Below are 24,463 nucleotides of genomic sequence, written 5' to 3' on the forward strand. Positions count from 1 at the left end.
ATTGTAATTATTAACTTAATTTAGAGCATTGTTTTGTAGAACCTCTTCCAACTTGCACCAAGTGCAAAAGCTCCTATCTGCACTTTGTGAGGCTTTAATATCTATAACACAAAAAAGTGCATTTTTCAGACAGGAGGTTTTGCTCCTATCTGTAACTGTAACTCCCTCTACACCTGCCTCAGTCAGTCAACAGTTAATCCAAAATACAGCAGCTAGACTTCTTACCAGAACTAGCCATACATCCCACATTACCTCTGTTCTTGCATCCCTCCATTGGCTTCTCAGAACAAACTACAAGATCCTGTTGATTACTTATAAAACACTCCATGAACTCGCCCTTAGCTACATTTCTGAGCTCCTTGTTCCTCATTCCACTACACGACCTCTCCGATCCACAAATCTTGGCCTTCTATCTTTCCCCACGCACAAAAAGCAAATCAAAAGGTGACCGCACATTCTTAGCCCCCAACATCTTCCACAATCTGTTAGATCTGCTGAATCCTTGGACTGTTTTAAACGACGCCTCAAAACCCATTTATATCATCAAGCCTTTCTATAGACCCCCCTTCTTGTTCCCATGTCCTGCTTTATTACTTACTTACAGTCTCCTCATCGTCGCTCCACACAGATCTGATGTTTTCAGCTCTTCAATGACGTTTAAGTCACATAATTCATGTATGTTATCATTTATTCGCCAACTGTTTCAACAACTTTTACACCTTTTTTGCAATATGTCAGGTTTTTCTTTGGTTGGTTGAACTGCGCTTCACTCACATCCACATTAAGCTCATAACTTGCAGACATTGCTGCATTTTTAAAGGTATCTATTTAAAACCAGCTTCACCAACCATTGGTTCTTTTTATTTCTTCCTCCCTCCTGCTTTCCTGTCAATCCACTGTCTCGTTTGACATTTAAACAAGCATCAAGATAACAGACCAACGTTGGCATTAACACTCAAAAATCACAATAAAGTGAGTAAGCTGAGCCAGTCTCACCATGAAGAAGGTCATGGTGGATCCTCCGTGGATGGTCCCGTACTGGATGTTGGTTTGGTCGGCCAGGTCATCCGGAGACTCGATGGGAACCTCCATCCTCTGAACGGTCAGAAACGCCGCCAGGTTGGCCGTGTAGGATGAGATGATGATGAGAGTGAACGCCCACCTGAGAGGACCAGAGAAGAGTTTTAACCTTTATTTACCCTGCAGAAGTTTCAAATCCCTCCCTCACTTTTTTTTTCTCCTCTTCTTCTTTTTTCATCGGGAGCAGAGAGCAGCAGAGAGACAGATGGAGAGCACTGCAGGAAACGTCAGGATTTTTAGGTAAAAATCATCAACCTAAACATGAACCCCGGCTGCAGCAGAGACGAGCAGGACGCCTCCGCTGCAGAGGAAATGAGACGGAAGTGATGAGCGAGGGGATTAGGAAGGAGAGATGGAGGCAAATAAAGAGAGGGAGGGAGAGGAGACAAAAAACTGGACATAAGGAGTCATCACTCTGTGATTTTTTGAGCAAAAGTTGACAATCGTGAGAGAAATGAGGGGTAATTCTATATCTCATTGTGATTGTTCTCATTGTTCTTAAGTAATCAATTAATTGTTTGGCCTATGAAATATCAGAAGATGGTGAAAAATGTTGATCACTGTCTTCCCAAAGTCCAAGATGACGTCCTCAAGAGTCTGTTTTTGTCCTGACCAACAGTCCACAACCCAAAGATCATCAAGGACAAAAGAAACCAGAAAATATTCACATTTAAGAAGCTGGAATCGGAGAATTTGGACATTTTTTCTTAAAGAAAAAAAAGATACAATACAATACAAACTTTAAAGTTTAAACTCTTGTTTTTTTGGTAGTTTGAACTTGGGAGTCAAAGTTTGCAAGAACCAGACGACACAGTGACTCAGTTTAGATTAAATGTAACTGAACCCCTGTTATCCTCACTTTATACCACTGCCAGTGAAAATGCTCAATTCTGATTGGCTGGACAGTGTTAATTAACTTTTAGCAGTTGGATATCTACGATGCAGGTGTTTGTTTGGAGTTTGGTTAAGACAGTAACAGAGAGACTTAGATAAAGAGCTCAGAGTTGGTGTGATTTGTGTCACTGATGAAAAGCTTCTTAGTGAAAACAGCAAAAATGTAATTTAAATGTGTTTCATATTAGCATGAATCTGCACAACCAAATCAACTAATGGAGGGAAGAAAATAATGTTAAGAAATTGTTCCACCAAGTAATTACATTTCAGTTTGTGTTCGAAATAAACAAATTACAACACAGACAGAGTCATTCTACCTGTTTCCTGCTTCTAGTCTTTATGCTAAGCTAAGCTAAGCTAAGCTAAGCTAAGCTAACTGTCTCCTCAAAGCATTTGGACTAAACTTGGCTAAATGCTAAAAGGAGGTTTGCACAAAAAGTAGTGAGACAGATAGAAGGAGGTCAACCAAAAAGCAGTTAGAAAAAGTGACAACTGAGCAGCTCTACCTACTGAGGAAGGTCATGAGATGTGGTTGAAAGCTTTGGGAAAACCACGTAAGATCTTGTGGACAATTGCGTTGAGATTGTTTTGCCTTATTTGTGTGTCAAACCCTAAAAAAGTCACTGTCTGAGGTTCATTCTTGACATATACAGTACAAAAATCCAGGAGATTTTGTTGAAAGCTCTGGAAAAGCTATTAAATGGACCTTATGAGAAGTTTTTTTTTTGTTGTTAAAGTCAAAGTTTGTTTGTCTGCTGGTCTGAACTTCCCCACCTGCTCGTGCAACATTATTGCTGCTGTCTGATTGATTCAAAGCATTTCTTTGATTTACTGCACACCGGTGTTAATGTCAAACACGCAGACAGGACGTTGCAGTTTGTGCCACAGTCATCATGAGTTTTTTATGGGGCTAAGTGCTGCTGAGGCTGAGAGCTGTCAGAGAAGAGATGCTGATGGCCCATCCAGTCCCTCCAGTATCACCCCACCATCTGTCTGACTGCAGCTACTGGGACTGAGGGAGGAAGAGGAAACAGGAGGAAGGGGAGGAGGAGGAGGAGGAGGAGGAGGAAGGGGAAGGAAAGCAGGAGAGAGAGGACTAATTGAGAGACGACTGTAATTGTAATTTGTATCTCCACACTCAGCAGCAGGAGGTCGGAGGTTTGCTCTGAATGTTCTTCTAGTTATTATGAATATTTGTAGACGTAGTTATGAAAGTTTTCTGCTGGTTGCACTTAAAATATGAACAAACAAACAAACAACAAAGGTCTGATCTTTTAACCAAATAATGAACTGCTGCAACGATTAGTAGATTAATCAATTAGTCAACTGACAAAAATTAATCTGCAACTATTTGGATGATCGATTAAATCTTTTTTAAAAATTTTTATAGCAAAAACACCAAATATTTGATGTTTCAGCTTCTCAAATCTGAGAATTAGCTGCTTTTCATCATCTTATATGATAATAAAGTGAATATCTTTAAGTTTTGGACTGTCGGTCAGACAAATTAAGACATCTGATGACGTCACCGTGGGTTCCAGGAAACTGTGAGTGGTGTTTTTCACAGTTTTTTGATGTTTTATGGACCAAAACGATTAATCAAATAAGCAGAAAATGGATCAGAAGATGAATCCATCATGAAAATAAACTAGTTACTTGCAGCCCTACATTCAAATAATAAAACAGACACTTTAGAAAATACAAAAACTCAGTTAAAAGCTGCTGTTAAATCTTTTTGTGTGAGGAAAAGACATTCGTACTAATAGAAAAGAAAGAGGAGCTGAGGGGAGAGAGGAGAGAGGAGCTGAGGGGCAGAGGAGCAGAAATAAAACGAGAACAGAAACCGACATCATCATTCTCACATGAGAGCCGGTTCACCATCTGTTCACCTTCAGCTAATGTTCCCGAGGAAGGAGGGATGGAGAAGAAGAAGAAGAAGAAGAAGAGAGAGAGAGAGAGAGACGAGGGGAGTAAAGGAGAAGAATTTAACAGCGTGTAGAGGAGCAGCGTTGTTCACCTGTCTGTACCTGGAGGATTAACTAGTTCATCCACTGGGAGCAGATCAATATCTGACAGGATGTTTGCATTAATAAACATAAAACACTGATCAGTCAAATTACATTTACATCCCTTAGATGTAGCTTTTTTCCTTTTGTATCTAATATTGTATTTCATTATGTATGATCTTTATTTGTTTTTAAGCACATTGAGTTTACACTTGCTGTATGAAATGTGCTTTATAAATACATTTGACTTGACTTGTTGTGAGGACGGACTGTATTTGATGCATCATGGCTTTAACTGTAAACATCTCAGCACTCAGCAGTTTACAGCTGCTGCTGAGAGTTTTGTATTTTTCCCCAAAGTCCTTTAATTAAATGACAAAATACGTTACGAATCACTGTTAAAACATAATGATGTTTTATGGTGTGACAGTGCTGTGGTTCAGGTCTGGTCAGGTTCAGGGAAAGAACAGGAAGTGTTAACAGGAAGTGAACATTGATCTCTCCTGTTTCAGTCTGATGTTTTGTTAACGACTTCCTCCCTTCGTGAACTTCGTTGCTCTATAATAACGTCCTCCTTTGCTCCGTCGTCATTACTGCGACCGCTAGAGGGCGCCGTCACTGTGTTGTAAACAGATTGTTTGGAGCATTTGCTGAAACAACAGATTCTGTCTATAATTTGTTTTTGTTTGTTTTTTTTTTCATTTCATGAGACGGAGGTCTGACTGTACAAGATTACAACTTGTCAACATAAATCCACGTTGTAAAAGTAGAGGACCACTGTCTGAACACTTGTAGACAATCAAGACACACATGATTCCCTTCCTCTCCATAATAATAATAATAATAATAATAATAATGATAATAATAAAGGGACGGACCAGACTCCGCTGACGCAGCGGGTGGACAGAGCTCGGGGCATGATCTCTGAGCCCTGCTGCATGAAGCCGCCTACTGGGAACCACAGACTGTTCCCCAGCGTGTACTGGTTCTCCAGGACGTCCCGCCGCTCCCGCAGACACGGGTGAGGGTTGTACCACTCGTAGGGGCTGAGCCTGCAGAGAGAGAGAGAGAGAGAGAGAGAGAGAGAGGGAGAGAGAGAGAGAGAGAGAGAGAGAGGGAGAGAGAGAGAGAGAGAGAGAGAGAGAGAGAGAGAGAGAGAGAGAGAGAGGGAGAGAGAGGTTTATTAACACACCTGGACTGAGACTGAAAGTATTTAACACTTACACACAACTAAATTGTAAATCTGCATTAACTTGTCTGCTAGTTTTCATCAGAAACAAGTACAACACTGACATATCATCACCTTTCAGGTAGCTATGAGACGCTGAGAGTGAACCAGAACAGTAAAAGTTGCAGCCGGACAGATAAACAATGAGCTGAAACTCACTATAAAGCTCCGTAAAGCCGAGAGGAGCTGCAGAGTCTCTGATAATCTCTGTAGGTTCATCACTACGAACCACAACCAACACATTACTCACTGTATAGATCAGACTGTGGAGCTATGAAGATATATATGAATATTTATTATAAAATATAGATTATAGCTGTTTTAAAGATAGGTTTGGTATTTCAAGTCTATCAAGCTGTATGTTGTTGTACGTTTATGTCTAAAGTTCAGCTGGAGCTAATATGAACACACACACACACACACACACACACACACACACACACAGAGGCAGGTGTGTGTGTTACCTGGCGGCGAGGAAGAGGACGCAGCTGACGGCGAGATAGGCCAACAGCATGAAGAGCCAGACAGCCGGAGAGAAAGGATCCAGGAAGGAGAAGTAACCTGGTTTACGACCCTGAAACACACACACACACACACACACACACACACACACACACACACACACACACACACACACACACACACATCCCTGTTAATTAGTTTTCTCCATTAGAGTTGTTTCCAATATTCTGAAATAAAAGCGACGAGTCATGATTTTATCTGTAGATTTGCTTTAAAGTCAGAAAAACAAACTACGAGATGTTTACTGAGTGAAATATTGAAACCAAACACTGATGTGTTTTTATGTTTTTTAATTAGATTTCTCTTGTACAACAGATCTAAATGAAAATCCTGAATAAATAAAACTGAACTAAATAATAGAAATAGTTTTGATGTCTTTTTATACAAATTTCTTCTCGCTTCCTGCTCTAATATTTAGAGATGTGCATAAACTTGATAAATGTCATAAACTAATAAATATTCCAGCAGGTTTCCATCCAAAGTAGCAAATTTTAACCAAATTTCCGGAAAGTCTGCAAAAGAAAATGTTTGTTTCCATCCTGCTGCAGATAAACAGCAGGTGGCGCTAATTAAACCGCCGCCGCAGAAGAAGAAGAGACAACATGATGACGTCATTAAAACAGTCAAAGCTCAAACAACGGAAAACATGACGGAAAATATGACGTTTCTGTTAGTTTCATGTGTTGACGTGAGGAAGGTTGCAGTCGCCTCATCATCATCATCGCTCCACACAGATTCATGATGTCATCATTTATTCACTCAGTCTGTTTACATTTGCTTTTTATCCAAACAGCTGCTGTTACACCTCAGACAGCGGGAAACTTTTTTTTTTGTGATATTTCGAGATGTTTTTGAATTTTCGGCAGTTTCACTCTGGTTTTTATTTTTATTTTTATGAGCAAATTAAAAATGCAAATAAAAACAGGCAGATGGAAACAGAGTTAGAATCTGAGACTTTTAAAAGGTTTTTTTTTGGATAAACGTCTCTCCAACATTATGCCTGACAGACATATTTAAACAAACATGAATGTTGAGTATTGACCAGTGTTGTGCAGCAGTAACACATTAAAAAAAATCAATATTGACAGTCGGTTGGAAACAGGAAGTGAACAGTGATGTCTTGTTGACTCATCCATCCACCATTCTGACTATAATTCATTAATTTTTTTGGCTATAAAATGTCAGAATAGAGTGAAAAATGTCTTCAAATAGTCTAAATCTGTTACGGCTGCATTTTTGCTGGAAAAAAACAACTTTAACGATTAATCAATTAGTCACCTGACTTCCTGCTTTGATCCCATATGTATAATAATTACTGTGGCCACTAGAGGGCGCCGTCACATGAACATAAACATGTTGCTGAAAGTCATTTTTAATGTCTCAAATTGTTCTAATCGTGTGTATTTATAGACGAGTTTTACACTTTCACACGTCGAACTACATGAACATTAACTTCAAGAGAAAAAAAACATAGTTGAAGTTTGAAACGTCTCCAGCTGGCAGCAGTGAATTGTGATAATGACCGTCTGCCAGTCAGCGAACACAGAAGGCTGCCAGACACAGAAACACAACCTTCACTCTCAGACTGACAGACATGCATTTAGCTAAATTACACTCTTTCTTTTCCTTTTCTCCGCACGTAAAAAAACCTGCAATTCAAATAAAACGAAATAAAACAAGATAAACTCGAGCGGTAACGACGGTCAGTTGATGTTCCCTGATGAGATGCTTCCCATCACGATGCCGATCCGTCCTCCCGCCTGCTGGAGAAAAGGTTTGGCAGCGAAGAGAGTCAACGAACTCCCTGAATGGACCCAATTAAAGCAGATGACTGGAGCTGTGATGGAGGCAGTCAGCTCTGTTTTTTGTTTTTTGTCCATTTTGGCTCCTTTAAAAACACAAAATGAGGCTGAAACTATGATCTGATGTGAGTCTGTGACTAGACGTCCTGTATAGAAACCTATATCACATGTTGAAGGATCAGTTTGAGGATTTTCTATATTTTACTTACAGTATTAACAAGTATCGTGTGTGTATCAAAGCCTGATATATAATGATAAAACACATCAGTGAGACACAAACGACTCCAAAGACTAATAACAGCGTCATGTTTTCAGTCTCCGGAGAGTAGTTCTGTGTAAAGCAGACGCTACTGAGCATGTGTTTACAGCTTTACTAGCTTGTTGTGCTACATTATAAAGGTCTCCAAGAACTTTAGAATAAAGTCAAGTCTGGATGTGAAAGTGTGAAACGTTTTTATTCACAGAGGCATCGTGAACAGCGAGGAAGGAAAGCATCTCGTCAGGGAACATCAACGTTACACATTAACAAACTTGTCCAGTCCTGCTTCCTCCAAATCAGAACCATCTCCAGAATTAAGCCGACGCTCCACCATTCCCACCTTGAAAAAAATCATCCATGCTTTCATTTTCTCTAGACTAGATTACTGCAACTCCCTCCTTTCCGGTATAAAACACAAAAATCCCTGTTCCACCTCCAACTGGTTCAGAACACAGCAACTCGGCTTCTTACTGGTTTTAACAGACGACATCACATCACCTCGATTCTGGCTTCTCTCCGTTGGCTCCCTGTTCATTTTAGAATCGATTTTAAGATTTTACTGATCACTTTTAAAGCACGTCTGGGTCTGAAGCTCCGAGCTACATAACAGATATGTTGAGGTGGCGCCCTTCTGGCTGTTCCAAAGTCGAGGCTTAAATCTAAAGGTGACTGTGCTTTTTCCATCAGGGCCCCTCGACTTTGGAACGACCTGCCTGAGGAGATAAGGCTCGCAGAATCAGTAAATCACTTCTTAAAACCCATTTCTACAGACTTGCTTTTATGTAATGTTGTCTTTAGATCATCTTTCTTTTAAACTTTTTATCATCTCTTTATTGTCTTTCTTTGCCTTTGGCCGCCATCTTTTTAAGGTCAGATCTGTTATTGTCTTCTGTCTGTTATTGTCTTCTGTCTCATGTCTTTGCTTTTGCTTTGTCTGTCAAAGCACTTTGTAAACTCTGTTTTTAAAAGGTGCTATATAAATAAAGTTATTATTATTACTACTATGATAATAAATCAGAACCACAGTGGGCTAACTATGAAGTCCATCTATGACTATTAGTCTATTTCTTGCAGCTGTTACAGTAACATAAATTTGAATATTTAAATCTTTTTTTTTTTTTTTAGTTTGATATTTTCACTCTCAGCAGTGTGATGTCAAGTTCACAGGAGATGTGATCATATACGACAACACAAAAGGTTAAATGTTAATTTAACATTTAGACGCTCCTTCCAGTACTGTAGATACTTTCCAGATGTGCAAATACACTTAATGTCATTCTTGCAAGTCACTGTTTAATCAGCTCGGTCTCTTCAATCTGAGTACAAATAACACGACTTTACACTCTCAAACTGTGTGCAGCAAACACACCAAAGTCCAGTTTTGTGTGCAGGTGATGCACTGATCATTCCCAGGGAAGTGACGTCAATATAATGAGACTTTATTTTATTTTATAAAGTGATTTTTGGCTGATTAGGAGGAGGCAGGTTGATAGTTTGTTGATAAGAAGTTGCAAAAGCAGCCAGAGAGCATTGTTTGAGATCTTTAACATCACGTTGGGACATTTTTACAACATTCTGCTGTTTAATCCAAACTGTGATCTTTCTCTAAACCCAACCAACGGTGTTAAATGAGACACGGAAAAGGTTAAAAATGCTGCGTTAAATCGGTGCATCATCTGCACGCAAAATTGGACTTTGGTCCGCTCTATGCAACAAACTTCAATGTTTGTGATGAAGAACTCGTTTGTTTGTGTATAATAGTAGTTTAGTCGATCAGTTGGGTAGTAGGATCAGCCAATCAGCTCCCTTGTTATTAGCAATGCAAACACTGCCGGTTGCTATGTTTTGTTTTGTTTTTTGTTTTAGTTGCCATGGAGATCGGACGAGAGAGAGAGACTACAGTGGAATATCTATATTGTAAATAGTGGCCACTGATGAGCTATCCTCGCATGTGTGTGTTCAGAAACATAACCGCACACACACACCTGTATATACCTACCTGTTGGTATTAATAAACCATTGAAGAGAGCATCCCAGCATCCCAGCATCCCTGCATCCCTGCATCCCAGCATCCCAGCATCCCAGCATCCCTGCATCCCAGCATCCCTGCATCCCTGCATCCCTGCATCCCTGCATCCCTGCATCCCAGTATCCCAGCATCCCAGCATCCCAGCATCCCAGCATCCCTGCATCCCAGTATCCCAGCATCCCAGCATCCCAGCATCCCAGCATCCCTGCATCCCTGCATCCCAGCATCCCAGCATCCCTGCATCCCAGCATCCCAGCATCCCAGCATCCCTGCATCCCTGCATCCCAGCATCCCAGCATCCCTGCATCCCAGCATCCCTGCATCCCAGCATCCCAGCATCCCTGCATCCCTGCATCCCTGCATCCCAGCATCCCAGCATCCCTGCATCCCAGCATCCCTGCATCCCAGCATCCCAGCATCCCTGCATCCTTGCCGATGCACCACAGTGGTCACCTGCCCCCTAACTACCTACAGTTACAGTTTGAACTATCATTATCCATTACAAAATTACATTACAAAAATAAACAGGCTACAGTATTTGCCTACTTGTCAGGCTAAGATGATGAACTTCTGTCTTCTTCCTGTGGATCCACGTCTCTGGTCCATTTACTGCGTCATCACATGAACTAGACGCTGTGTCGTCTCTAGTGTCACATGAGCCCTGACAGTGATTTCTGATTTTATTGTTGTTTGCATGATAGACTGTTCTTATGTTGCAGCTCTTAGATTTTTTTAAATAACCCATTATATCTCAGATGTATTTTATTTCAGATACATTCACAAGTGGCATCAATCTGATTTGTTGTCTGCTGCCTGAGTAAAGTACGATTAGTAGAAAGCATCATGTCTGCATGTTTTAAACTGCTGCATATTCCCAGCTCTCTATAACAAAATATGTGTTGAATATATAGTGATATTTAAAAAGGAAGCAGGAGTAGCTGATGTTTGATGCAGGAGAGAAATTATGTCTTGTAAACACAAAAAAAACAAACAAACGGTGCAGATGAATTAGTGAGAGGACTTTCATTTTCTGCCGTTTGTGCTTTCACTGATCATTTAAGTGTTCTGTACTTAGTTGAAGCAGCTGCTGCTTAATCTCTCAGCCAGATGGCATCAAAGACGTCGCTGCTGCTGCATAAGTAATCGTAACAAATATTTAAAACAATTTGAAGTTACTTAGCGGCTTTAGTTCAAACTGACATTAACACTACATGAAAAACAACACAGCCATGCTGATGAACCAGGCTCAAGTTTTGCCAAAATACATGCAAGTGCACATTTCTGGTTTCCATAGCTCTAAAATCCTTCCTCATTGTATAAAAGGTTTTACAGTGTTTTGACATCTAATAAGCCTTAAACGCCTGCATCTTTCCCTCCAACCAGCCTTCCTGGATCATATTTCAGGGTCCAACCAGCACATGAGGACTCATCCCCCCCCAGCAAAGTGCTGTTTTCAGGCTTAAATTAATCTCCATTAAATTCTTGATATCTAAGTTTTTCTTTTCAGAAACATGCAATAAATGGAATAATTAATTTTAACTGGCTTCACTTTCAATCTGTTGCGTTGTAGTTCTGTGGATTTACATATTGATACTAATGACTGATCAATCTCATAAACATCTAGTGTTGTATTACTGCATTTTATTGATACTTGTGTTGAGGCGATTGATGGCCAATCATGGACCACCGAGGACCAACAGTCTGTAGGTCACATCCTGCCTGGACTTTGTGTGTTGTTGTGTTCTTTAGGGGTTTCCTGGTTTGCACTTCTGTTCAGTCCTTCTGGTTTCTCTTGTTATATTTGGGTGGTGGGTTTTTGGCCTTTTGTTGTTTAGCTTGGTGTGTTGGGTTTAGGTTCATGGTGGTTCTTGAACGGGTTGGTGTGGGTTGTATTTAGAGTACTGTGTTTTCTGGGTTTTGGTTTTGTTACTGTGTTCCCTTCTCCTGAGTTCTCCACCCATCATCTCCCCACCTGCACCTCATCTCCTCGTCAGTTCACTTACTTTTTTAAGTCCTGGTTGGATCTTTTGGTGCATGCAACTCTGCATTCTGGTCTCTGCATTTGGGTCCATTCCTGCTACTCCCCCATGACACTGTAGGTCTTTATTTGAAGGACCTCTTCAAATAAAGAAACTCCTCAGTGAGATCTGCTGTTGGTCCCAGAAGTTGGTCGGCTAGATTTGAGATATTTCTGTAGCTAGTTTTGGCCAGATGAGCCACTATGGGTAGAGTCTGGGCCAGATCTGGTCTGCTGTGCAAGTGGAATCCAGACCCGTTTTGTGGATCTGTTCCGGAGCCGATGATACCTTCAGGGCGGATCTGGTGCACCCAAGTCTACACACATGGTCTACGGGTGAAGCAGCATGAATCACTGTGACGGGATAAACTTTTGTCTCCATTGGGGATAAAATACTTCAGCAGATGCAGGAATATACAGACCAGAGGGGGGAAAATCCCCAGCAGCCCCCCCCCCCCCCCCCCCCCCCCCCCCCAGCAAATCACACCCTGCTTGTGTGCATCACGCTGTAATGAATTGTTGAGACTCAGACGCAGTGAAAAGCAGAGTGATGATATATCGAGAACTAATGAATTGGGAGCAGCAGCAGACATAAATTTACACTGTTCAACACCAGGAGGCAAGAACACTGATAAACACCGCGGCTCTCCGCTAATGTGTGTGCATAAGTCAACAGCTTGGGCAATTAAATAGATTACCATCTTTAAGTGTGCTTGCAAGCTATTTAGATAGATGCTACGTGTGTGTGTGTGTGTGTGTGTTTCTTTACTTCCAGACATCACTGTATCATTTACGTTGTTGCTCTGGGAGTCGCAGAGTTACGAATAGTTGGATGTTTGTGAGTATTGTCGCCGTCGTCAGGGTTCGGATTATGAAGCAGGAAAAGTGGACGACTGCTCCAGACTCTCAGGGGCCCTGAAGGCACCGGGTTGCCTAGCAACACAGACAACATAATTAAAGGCACCCCGGGGAGGTTTTGATCACTGGAAGCACTACGGAGTGAAGCACCTGCTGAAAAGACTGATTCAGTCGTTTTTTACATGGATGGATGTAAACGATGCAGGATGCAAACTTTAAAAGAGGAAATATTCTGGAGCTCTACTGGAATATCTCTGCATGATTTACAGTTAAACACTCCTTATTTATCTTCTACTGGTCTTTTATGCAGCCCCTCAATGGAAAGTAAAGTACATTTACTCAAGTACAACCTTGAGGTACTTGTACTTTACTTGAGTATTTCCATGTGATTTTTCCCTCTAAACTTCTCACATGCTTTCATTTCAATAAATGTTCAAATGATCCAATATTTCAGCAAAAATCAAAGATTAGAGAAAAAGTCCAAAAACTGAAAACAGATTTGTGTATCAGAACTTTGTTTTTTCTTCTTTCCTCTCCCATTAATCATCTCACCACCCCTCAGATTTATCTGCTGACCCTTTGGAGGGGCCCGACCCCTAGGTTGGGAACCACTGGACTAAACTAGCTAACTGTATATAAAGTAGTGTAAACTAGCTCCACCTCCAGCAGCTACAACAGTAACATGCTGCTCTAACACTGATGCTTCACTATTAATAATCTAATGATGTCATATATAATAATATATCAGTCAGAGGGACCAAACCACTACTTTTACTGCAATACTTTAACTACATCAAGCTCATCATACTTATGTACTTTTACTGCAATACTTTAACTACATCAAGCTCATAATACTTATGTACTTTTACTGCAATACTTTAACTACATCAAGCTCATAATACTTATGTACTTTTACTGCAATACTTTAACTACATCAAGCTCATAATACTTATGTACTTTTACTGCAATACTTTAACTACATCAAGCTCATAATACTTATGTACTTTTACTGCAATACTTTAACTACATCAAGCTCATAATACTTACGTACTTTTACTTACTACTAGCAGAATGTGCTGAATGATAAAGATGATATTTCTGCTGCAAGTTTCCATAAACAGAAACAAAAACAAAAAAGTTTTTATGGTTTCTGTTCATGTTTATTTTGCGGTTGCAGGAGCAGATCTTGTGTCCTTGATGTGTGTTTTATGTGTTGGAGCATCATCAGCACGGCCTGTTAACCAGCCTCTCTACTGTGTATAACGGTCACCACTGCAGCCTGATGTTTAGTGGAGGGAGAGTTTACGACGCCTCGGTTCAAATCCTCCTCAGCTGAAGTTCTCCTCTCCTCCCGATCGTGTGAGAGCGTAAATCGCCGCCTGAGGTTGTTACTGTGAGTAAAAAAAAAAAAAACGAGTTCTCGCTCGACTTAATCGTTAAATAAACACTTAAGAAAATGAAGCAGGGAGGACGGTTGTGTGCGGAGAGCCTCGGCTGTACACACATTAAACAGCTGACTGATCACTGAGTCAATACACCTAACAGCAGACTACATCAAACATGGAGGACAGACGGTGGAGGTGAATACTGATGAGCAGCGGACGAACAGGCAGCACATTTACTCAAGTACTGTTTTTTGGTATTTGAGTATTTGCAGCTCCAACATCGCAGAGGGAAATACTTTATCTTTACACCACTTCATTTATTTTACAACTTTAGTTCCTTATTACTTTGCAGATTAAGATTTTACAAACAAAAACATGTGATAAACTAGTCCCATATCAAGTTCCAGATGTCTGTGAGTGATTTAAAGTGTTTTCGGCCCAAGAAGTCAAATGATCTGATATTTAACAAAAGATTAAAGAAAACTGGAAACAGATTTGTTTTTTTTTCTTCTTTTTCTTTTTCCCATTAATCATCTCACGACCCCTCGGATTTATCTGGGGAACCGGCCGGCGTAAGTCGTGACGAGCGTATCTCCTCACAAGTTTTTATAAAGTAGTTCTGTTGATATGAACTCTGTGTAACGTCGGTATTTTGTTCTATATTAAGACTTTTTTCAGTCTGTGAGAGTTTTTTTGTGGAGGTTTTGACACCGTCGTCCTCGGTTTTATATGTGCAAGGACAAACTAATATTTCATCTCCTTACTGTGCTGTATTTAAGGTTGTTTTTTTAAATTTTTTTTTATTTTGCTGTCAAGGCAGCCGAGTCCGACACACACACACACACACACACACACACACACACACACACACACACACACACACACACACACACACACACACACACACACAGCTGATGATTTTTGTGCTTTTTGACAATCTTGTGCCAGTAAAACGACCTCAGACTCGACATCGTCTCCTGATCAAACAAACAGAATGTAACGTGTTACTTTCTCATCTAAATTTAAGTTTCCAAAAATGTGGAACTATTCCTTTAATTATTGCGGTCATTCAGTGTGTTTACATGCTCTTATGTAACCAGGTTAACCAGTGAAACCAGGTCATGCAGGTAATTGGGGAACGAATGTGTCTGAATTTAAACAGTCAAATGTGTCGGCGGTGGAAACAGACTTGTTCAGACTTCTACATATGAGGACACGATGATCTCTCTGTTCATTCAGCTGCTCTTCATTTATAAAAAAAGCTGATTAGAAACCTCGTTAAACGTTTACATGGCAGAGAAATCGGCGTTGTCCAGAAGAAAATTCAGGTTTCTCTAATCCCAAAAAACCTCAACTATGGAAACCTGGTTTCTCGTTTACATGACAGTTAACGAATCAGCTTTCTGGAGAAAGTCGACTAACTCGGTTTGGCAAGACAAATGTTTTCTTTCTGGACGTCTGGAGAGTCAGTTTGACTCTCTGTGGTTTTGATTTTTCTGACCGATCGTGTTTGTTTTTATGCAGCAGTGACTCCAGATGAAGAGAAGCTGCAGCAGCTTCACAAAGCTTTTTATTGCAGTTTTATTGTTTTCTATTGCATCATGTTCTCAGGTATTTATTCTTGTTATTTGTCCATCACCTTTAAGGTGTTTTTTTTTATACACAGCCTCTCACATTACATTTAAACTGATCCCAGTAGCATCAACTGAAACCTTTTCCAAAAATATAAAACTGTAATTGTCCCCGAGCTCAGTGTATTTGAACATTTTTTTTCCTTCTGGAAGCAGAAATAATTGGTAACCGTTTCTCAGTATTCACAGGAAAAATGCTGCCTTTTGCTTCGTGTCTTTGCAAACACATTAATGACTTCCTGTGCCTGTTTGTAGTTTATTCACCTACATTTTGAACCTGAGCAGGAGGAGGTGGAGGAGGCGACTCGTTAGTGTTTCACATTCACAGTCAGAGAGGCAGAGTCACCGATTCCTCCCTCACAGGTTGAAAGACTCATATTTTTCAAGAAGCAGCTGCTGTCACATATCCCCTCTCCTCTCCCAAAAAGAAAAGAAAAATGCAGAAGAAGAAACATGCCCTCTATCTGTGTCCTCGGCTCTGCTTTTATCTGCTCTTCCAGCACTTCTCCCCCAGCGTGATCTCTCTGAATATTTGCTGCTGCTCGGTCCTGAACTGACCTGAGCAGTCGGGGGACTGTTGTTGCCTCCAGCAGCAGAGCTCCTGCTGAGGAGGCGGCTGCTGTTGTTACTGCAGCATTTTCTGTCTGAATTCATCAAATCATCGACCAGACGGAGAAACAGAGAGAGAGAGAGGGGGGGGGGGGGGGGATGTCAACAAGTGCAAACTGTTGTTCAGTTTTTTAAAAGTTTGTGTCCCATCTGCAGGAAAAGAAAACAAGACAACCTGCTGGGCTTTTCAGGACGAAAGCAAACTGTGTCCTCATATTGGTTGGATGTTGCAACGATGTGCTGTGCAGGATGTTACAAACAGAAAATTATGTTTTTTCACACAAATCACACAAAAAAAACATCTTTACCCAGTGAAGACTTTGCGGTATGTAGCAGATGCTGATAGCTTTGGTTTTACTGTTTGCTTCAGTGATGTAAAAGTCAGGACGCTATGACATCACTGTTGAATGTGTTTAAAGGTGCAACAAAGCACAAAGCTTGGTCTGATACTACTGAATGTGCAGAGGGTCCAGTATTTGTATTTGTATCTGTATTTGATGAGGCAGCAAAATTATTTGTATTTGTATTCGAATAAAAATGGAAAGAGGTTTAAAAATCCTGTTTTTTGTTTTTATTACGCTTTTAATTTTAGAAGTTCATGAAGTGTTCCCTTGGGAGAACACCCCCAACTCCGGGAGTGATGTCCAAATTAGGAAATGTGCGTCATGTAGCAGGTGGATGTGACTCCCCTCGTTGAAACCTGCTGATAGACGTCACAGCGGAGCAGAGGAGAGACACTGAAATAGAGATGTAACCGACCTGTGTTTGCTGGTATTTAACATGTTTTTTTTTTTTCTTTCTAAAATATTTGTATGAAACAAATATTCGTAAAAAAAACCCCACTATTTGTGCTTTGCCGAATAATGTATTTGTATTCGGGCACACCCCTAGTATTTACACCTGTGTACCTTCGAAAAGGAAACATATGAATTTGAATTTCGGTTAAAGACGACATATTCTGCACATTTCCACGTCTATATTTATATTCTGGGGCTCTACTGGAACATCATCATCATCATGGTTGACTGAGTTAAAAACTCCTTATTTATCTTACACTGGCTACGTGAACATGATCTGAGCAGAGCGTAAGTTATATACAGCTAGCATACTTTGCGTTGCACTTTAGCTAAACCGCTAGCAACGGTAGCTTAGTTGTGCCTCCTTGACTAATGACATCAAACTTGTCTAGTCTCGTGTTAGAGAACCAAACAGTTTGATATTTTATTGGTCTGGTAGTCCTACAAACACACACCGTTCACCTCAACCATCAACCATCAACCATCAACCTCCTCCACAAGACTTTCTGCAGCGCTAAAATAATTTTGTGTGAATGTAGCGTTTCAGTTCAGTGAGAAGATATTTATTGAGTGTCTGAACAAACAACCGATGTTGCTGTTTCTCTGGTGAGCAGGATGTTTTTATCAGTTCGAGTTACACAGTTTAAAAGATGAGGTGAAGCTTTACGACTAAAAACAGTTTAAAAACTGTGCAACTGTGAAGTGAGAGAACTAGCTAACGCTAAACACGAGTGTAAAGAAGCAAGATGGACCTGCTGCTCTACCTGCCAACAGTCTGTAGAAACATGACGTCTTATAACATTAAATAAGTGAGGATCGGCTAACTGTCCTTCATAGATCGGTATTTATAAAGAAAATAGAAATCAACGCTAACAAGATGATGAAGAAGATGTTGCTACATGAGGAGACGCCTGCAGATTCTTTTCTTCACTCAGTGTTAAAAATGTTAAATATGCATATTAACAGCTGCTACTAATATTATTTTCACTGTGTAATTCCAACATATTATGTGTTACAACTGTCAACATATATTTGCTGAAAACTGTTTTAATTTTTGTCTAAACTGCATCAATTTTCAGCTATTTTTAGTTGCGTTTCTGTTGATGCTGGTTTGGAATATTTTATTAACTCCACTGATAAATCTTGTTTATGTTCATATTGACAGTTTTGATGCGTTCACTTGCTGCTGGAATAAAAAACTGACATTTGGGACTTCTGGGGATGTAAACTGCTGACTGCTATAACATTTAACATAAAGAAAAAAAAAACCTGGGGATAAATAAATAAATAAAGTGTAACCGAGGCTGCAGCTTTGCAAGTTGGATGATTGTTAACTGAGCTGCAGTTGAATAAATATCTATTTCTGTAAAAAATAATAGCCAATATAAACAGAAACAAGTAAAATATCCAGGTGAGTTTACCAGATGAACTCGGTACAGGATGCTGATCCCCAGAGTCATGAAGGGTTTGGAGAAATCGATCACCTTCTCTCTCTCGGAGGTGATGGTGAAGCCGGCGACCGCCAGGTCTGCTTTCTACAGAGACAAAAGACAAGAGAGAGATGTAGTCAGGGCAGCAGAAACACAGAATTGATCTTAAGCTGAGCAGACACACTGTGTTTTTTATCATTCTTGAATGTTGTGTTAACTCACAGTACATTTTAACCTTCCTTTCTGAACAAATAAACAAACAAACAAACAAAAAAAAACCCTGAAAAGAAGCTGTGGGGAGCGAGCTACAAAGGTCTGGTAACTTCTTTCTCTTCTTTCTAACTCCACACCCCCAGATTTTTTAAAACTTTTTTTAACTTTTCAAACTTGTAGTGTTCGGCCCCAGCTGACTCTGACTCAACTGACATGACTTGAGGCAGTTTATCAGGTTTCTCACAGCTTCCTCTGGAGACACAGAAGGCTGGTTTATACGACTTTTTACACAGAGAACAGCTGGAAACTGTGGAAAATCAACGCAGTCTATCTTTTAGTAAATGGATTCTTCCAGGTCTGCAACTAGTATTTTCCCGATTAATAAGTTATTAATTGAGAAAAATGTAAGTAAATTGTGAAAAATGTCCATCACAAGTCCTCAGAGCTCATGGTTACTCTTAAAAATGTCTTGTTTTGTCCGACCAACAAACTCAAAGTGAATCAGTTTATTGTCACAAAGGAGATTAAAAACCTGAAAATATTCACATTTGACAAACTGGAACCAGTAGATTTTTGCCTAAAAAATTGCTGAAACAATTATTCGATTATCAAATATTGCAAATTAATTTTCTGATTGAACAATAGTTGCAGCTCTAGATTCTTCAACACTTCTTTTAGCATCATTTCACCTCTACTTCATATTATTCTCTTGTGTATTTTAAATGTTTTAAGTAATATTAAAGGACGGGTTCACAGTTTTTCTAGTCTGTACTGACTATTAGAAGAACCCTTCATAATATGAAGCTTCAGCGTCCAAATGAGTCAAATCAAGTAGATATCTTTCAATGTTACAGTCTTTTTAGTGCCAAAGCCTCCATCGCTTCCATTGAAAGCACATTTGAAGGATCTTTTAATATCCAGTATGAACAGGAGGAATGATTACAGACACCTGACTGCTGGTTTAACACACTTGAAAAATTGTGAACCCGTCCTTTAATTCAGTATATATTGCACAGCCCTTGAATGTGGTTGAATATTTATTGCAGGTCTGTAGTGAAATGTGAACTCTGGTCTCCTGCATGACATTCAGATGTGCTACACATTCATCAACCAGTCCGACCTCCACACCCCAACTTCCTGCCTCACAGCATGAAGGACAAACTACTTCCTGTATTGGCACAAGAACGCTGATACTGGACGAAACTCATGAGGTGCAGAATCGTTGATATGGACGTTATTTATAAGAATGCTGGGCTGTCATATCAAATAATGTTTATAAGTTTGGTTTATTCTGTACCGCTGAGACTTGATATGGAGTTCCTCAGGTAGATGTTCTGGGCCCTGTTCCGCCAACACCATGTACTGTTGAGTAAAGTTCTTTTCCAAACCTGCAGTTTTAGTTATTTGTTTTATTAAAAATGTCAATGGGATTTTGAATGAGGTTTTCTTCCATCTGGAGAAGAACTCAGAAGGTTTACTATGCAGGATTTTCCTAAAAAACAACGTACAGACTCGAGAAAATAATCCCTCTCAATCGTCACTTATGTCCCACTAGAAGTGTGTGTCTGTATGTACCTGCAGAGACTCTGCTCTTTGCCTGTATTTTCTTCTTCTTCTTATTATTATTTTACTGTGCTCTGGACACCTTTGTGCAGTGGGTGTGTAGCTCTCAGCCAATAACAGCGCAGGGTGTGAGGTCGGGACTCGTAGCGTAGCGACCAGGTTACATCTCTGCTCTCTGTGTCATGGATGTATAAAGAGCAGCAGGTCTGTGTGTCTGCTGACCGAGGGCGGAGCTGAGCTGCACACACACAGAGCAGAGAGGAAGAAGCTCTGCGTTCACACTAAATCCAGCGATGCGGCAGCTTCCTGCAGGGTTGTGTGGAGGTGTAGGCGTTTGTTTGCGCTTTAGAATGTAACTGCTATGAAACAATCAGAAAATAATGTTTTATTTCTCTGATTCACAGCTTTGTTCTTGCCAACGCTGCTCGCTGTCTTCATTCACTCTCTAGCTCGCTCACAGCTATTCTCTCTTTCTCTCTCTCTCATTGAACCGGAGGAGGGACCATCTTCGAATGCTGTGTGTATACAAACAGCAACCAACAAACCCTGCATAGTAAACCTATAATTGAGGATTAGGAGGAAACGAGAGACGGGGAATTAGATCATCAGGGAGACAGAAGGAAGGAAGAGAGAGACTTTCAACTGGTGAAGCATGAGAAAAACAAGATGTGCTGAAATAAAATTTAAATAATCAACATCAAAGAAGAGACAACGGGAGAGGAGAAGTCTGAGAAGAAATAAAACTAGTGGAGGACAGAAGAAGAAAGGAGGGTCAAGTCCTGTTAGACGCTGAACACATGAAAGAAGAGCAGATGAACAGGTGGAGATGAACAAAAGCAGGAATAGAAACATGGTTAATATTTGGGATAAGCTAGTCAAATATATGAGTAAACAGAGTGAACAAAGACAATAAGAAACGCTACTGAAACTGCGCAGAGAACACAGAGAGAGATTTTCATTAGTTATTCAGCTCCTAACTGCCTAACGGCTCCTAATTTATTCTGTAATGAGCTGAACAACCTCCAGTGAATTACATTCATGTTCAGCTATTTTGCATTAACAGGAAACATTTTGGGAGAGACACAATGCCTTCAGGAATAATAGTTACACTCTCTGATTTTACTAAAACGCCCTCAAAGCCAGACACAACCGAGCCTCTCAGCTCAGTCTGAAACTGTGTCGAGTTTTAAAACATCAGTGACTCGGTGTGGATGTTTTTCTGGCTCAGGAAAATAATGGCTTCAATCTTAATCTCACCTAAAAAGCTCTAATTGGTTGATTGTTTTTCCGACCAGGGAGACAGTCGACAGCGATCGCAACACCTGGGCACCATTAAAGCATCTTAAGGATAAGATGATCATAATAATCCATCTTATGAACCTTTTTAAGCTCAAGAGGTGTTTCCCAAAAGCATCGTAACTGAAGACGCTCTTAGAAATGGCAGCAGAGTGACTCTTGTGAAACATGAGTACAGTTATGGGTTTATTATTTTATACATGTATTGCTGAGGCAGACTACATGTCTATATCATGAGAGAAACTGCATGTGTCTTAACTACATGTGTGTAAGAACTTAGACTCTGACCTGAGATGAGGCTACGAGTTAGCAAAAAGCTGACGGAGCTACATGCTGTTCTTTCATAGATTTACAGTGTAAAAACATAATGTTGAAATACATAACATGTAATGACCTTATGTAATGATGCGTCTGCAATATGTATATAGTGTATATGTATATTTATTGCCAGAGGACAGGTAGCAACAGAGTTTATAGCTGCAGTATCAGTTGGTCCAGCAGAGATATAGAGTCACGTGTCATCTGCATAACGATGGAAACATACATTGTGCTCTTTGATGATGTTACCACATGGCAGCATGTACAGTGAGAATAATGATGGACCAAGGCAGCTCCCTCGCAGTTGATATGTTCCTCAGACACATGATCTCCAAGACTGACGTAAAACTTTCTCCCTTTGATGTTTGTTTTGAACCAGTTTAACACACAGTCAGAAAGACCGGCCCACTCGTACAGGCGACTGATTAGGATATCACGGTCAATCGTATCAAACGCTGCGTTTAGGTCAGAGAAGATAAGAACTGAGACCTTATTCTCATCAGAGTTTAGTCTGAGCTGTTTCAATGCTGTGGTTTGTTTTAAAGCCTGACTGGAATTCCTCCAGGATGTTGTTTTCTGTAATAAATGAGTTTGAACTGAAACTATCTTTTCAAGTATCTGACTAATGAATGGAAAGTTGGATATCAGCCTATAACGGGGAAGTGGCGGACTAAAGGTTAGAGCAGTGAGCTTCAATGATGAAGAATCATTACCACCACTGAGGTGCCCTTGAGCAAAGCCCTTAACCCCAACTGCTCAGTGGCCAGCAGATCAGACTGGTTGTACTGGGCAGCTTCCAGGTATGAATGTATAACTGTGTGAATGTAATCAGGATGTTGCTCTCAGAGAAACTCTCCTGAGTAAATAAAGGTTAAAAAAACATCTAGGTTGGGTTTCTTCAGTAAAGCTTTTACAACAGCTGTTTTGAAGGTTTCTGGGCTGTTTGAAGAGACCTATTAATAATCTTCAGGATATGACTTGAAACACTGTCAAACACCCGCTTAAAAAATGCTGTAGGCACAACATTACATACATACATACATTATACATGAGGTGGAGGAGTTACACTCAGTGACAGCTCAGGTGATGTAATACAGGTGAATTTTCCCGCGGTTACATCATTTTTTTTTACAGGATTTGCTGAGATCGTCTGTGTTTACATCAGCAGCAACACCGGCTCTGATTTCAGTTATTTTGTTATTGAAGAATAATGTGAGTAGACAGCGTTTTTGTAATTACTCTCACTGCCAGAAGTTCTGCAGGTTTAAAGTATGCAAAGTTACTTTAAAATGTATTTAGCATCATCTTCATCATCACAGACAGCCAGTGTTTACTGTGGACTCGCTCTGAGGTACTGCTTTAGGAAAAGCATTCATAGAAACACTCTTGGCTTCTAAGATCAATCATTATTGGAAATCAAGACCTTTTTGAAAAAAATCCAGGGTTTGGTCGTCAATTCAAAGGCCAAGAATACCACCACCAATGTCTGTCCGTTAATGCATCATTATGAGTCTTCTAAGTGAAGTGAAGACATTTCCACTTCTACTTTTTACTATTAGTATGTACTGCTGCATGCAGTATTCAACTGGGACTACTTCATCTGTCACTGCGGCTTCTGTTGTTGCACTGGTTTCCATCACTGCTCTGTCAATGCGCTGTCACTGGTCTGTGCTCTCACTACCAGAAGGGGAAGACAAAAGTTCTGCAGGTTCAAGTATGTAAGGTTACTTTAAAATGCATTTAGCATCATCTTCATCATCACAGACAGCCAATGTTAAAGAGTATTTAATGTGCACTCGCTCTGAGGTACTGCTTTGGGAAGAGCATTCATAGAAACACTCTTGGCTTCTAAGATTAATCGTTATTGGAAATCAAGACCTTTTTAAAAACATCGGGGGTTTGGTCGGCAATTCAAAGGCCCAGAATACCACCACCAATGCTCTGTCTGTTAATGCATCATTATGTGTTTTCTAAGTGAAGTGAACTGTTAGTACGTACTGCAGCTGCCTTTACAAACTACGTACTGCTGCATGCAGTATGCATTCAACTGGGACTACTTCATCTGTCATTGAGGCTTCTGTTGTTGCACTGGTTTCCATCACTGTACTGTCAATGTGCTGTCACTGGTCTTTGCTCTCTCGGCAGCTCAGTCGATGTGATGCCTTGCAGAGGACTGTGGGTCAGAATAGCCAGAAAAGCATGTTGGCTTGCATGCTGCAAAATGCGACCCGATGTAGCAGGACGTCCTGGTACTTTTGATATACTATGCATCAGGACATACTAAATCTTTTCTGGCATACTAAGTAGTACAGTAGTACAGAACACACCTCGTCCCTCTGTGGCAGCATAAGTGCAGATTGCAGTTACTGTCGTCCTGACAGATATTCCAGCACGTTGAACTGAGTTGTTCGTCTCTACAATTAAACAGACGTCTCTTTCTACAAGGTTGAGCTGACGGTTTTTCAGCCACTCTGATGGCGGCACCTTTGTTCCCCCCCGATGTCTGAACCTTCTTTGCACAGATTC

The 24,463-nt window shown here is 40.4% G+C and overlaps 1 protein-coding gene and 3 gene segments (V, D, J or C); 2 read left to right on the forward strand and 2 right to left on the reverse strand.

The window, feature by feature from the left end:
• Nucleotides 1-24,463, forward strand: part of LOC121913208 — an 899,212-nt gene that overhangs the window by 121,632 nt on the left and 753,117 nt on the right.
• The window catches only part of LOC121913212, a 747,540-nt gene that overhangs the window by 111,029 nt on the left and 612,048 nt on the right, over nucleotides 1-24,463 (reverse strand).
• LOC121913210 overlaps nucleotides 1-24,463 on the forward strand; it is a 756,822-nt gene that overhangs the window by 107,553 nt on the left and 624,806 nt on the right.
• The window catches only part of LOC121913129 (glutamate receptor ionotropic, kainate 5-like), a 104,126-nt gene that overhangs the window by 13,534 nt on the left and 66,129 nt on the right, over nucleotides 1-24,463 (reverse strand). For both annotated transcript variants that reach the window (XM_042435805.1, XM_042435804.1), the window contains exons 12-15: nucleotides 18,539-18,652; nucleotides 5,673-5,782; nucleotides 4,859-5,032; nucleotides 997-1,162 (exon numbers count right to left, since the gene is read on the reverse strand). In XM_042435805.1, the coding sequence (XP_042291739.1) occupies nucleotides 997-1,162; nucleotides 4,859-5,032; nucleotides 5,673-5,782; nucleotides 18,539-18,652 (564 nt within the window). The remainder of the gene's footprint in view (nucleotides 1-996; nucleotides 1,163-4,858; nucleotides 5,033-5,672; nucleotides 5,783-18,538; nucleotides 18,653-24,463) is intronic.

Source organism: Thunnus maccoyii, chromosome 15 (assembly GCF_910596095.1).
Source record: "Thunnus maccoyii chromosome 15, fThuMac1.1, whole genome shotgun sequence".
NCBI lineage: Eukaryota > Metazoa > Chordata > Actinopteri > Scombriformes > Scombridae > Thunnus > Thunnus maccoyii.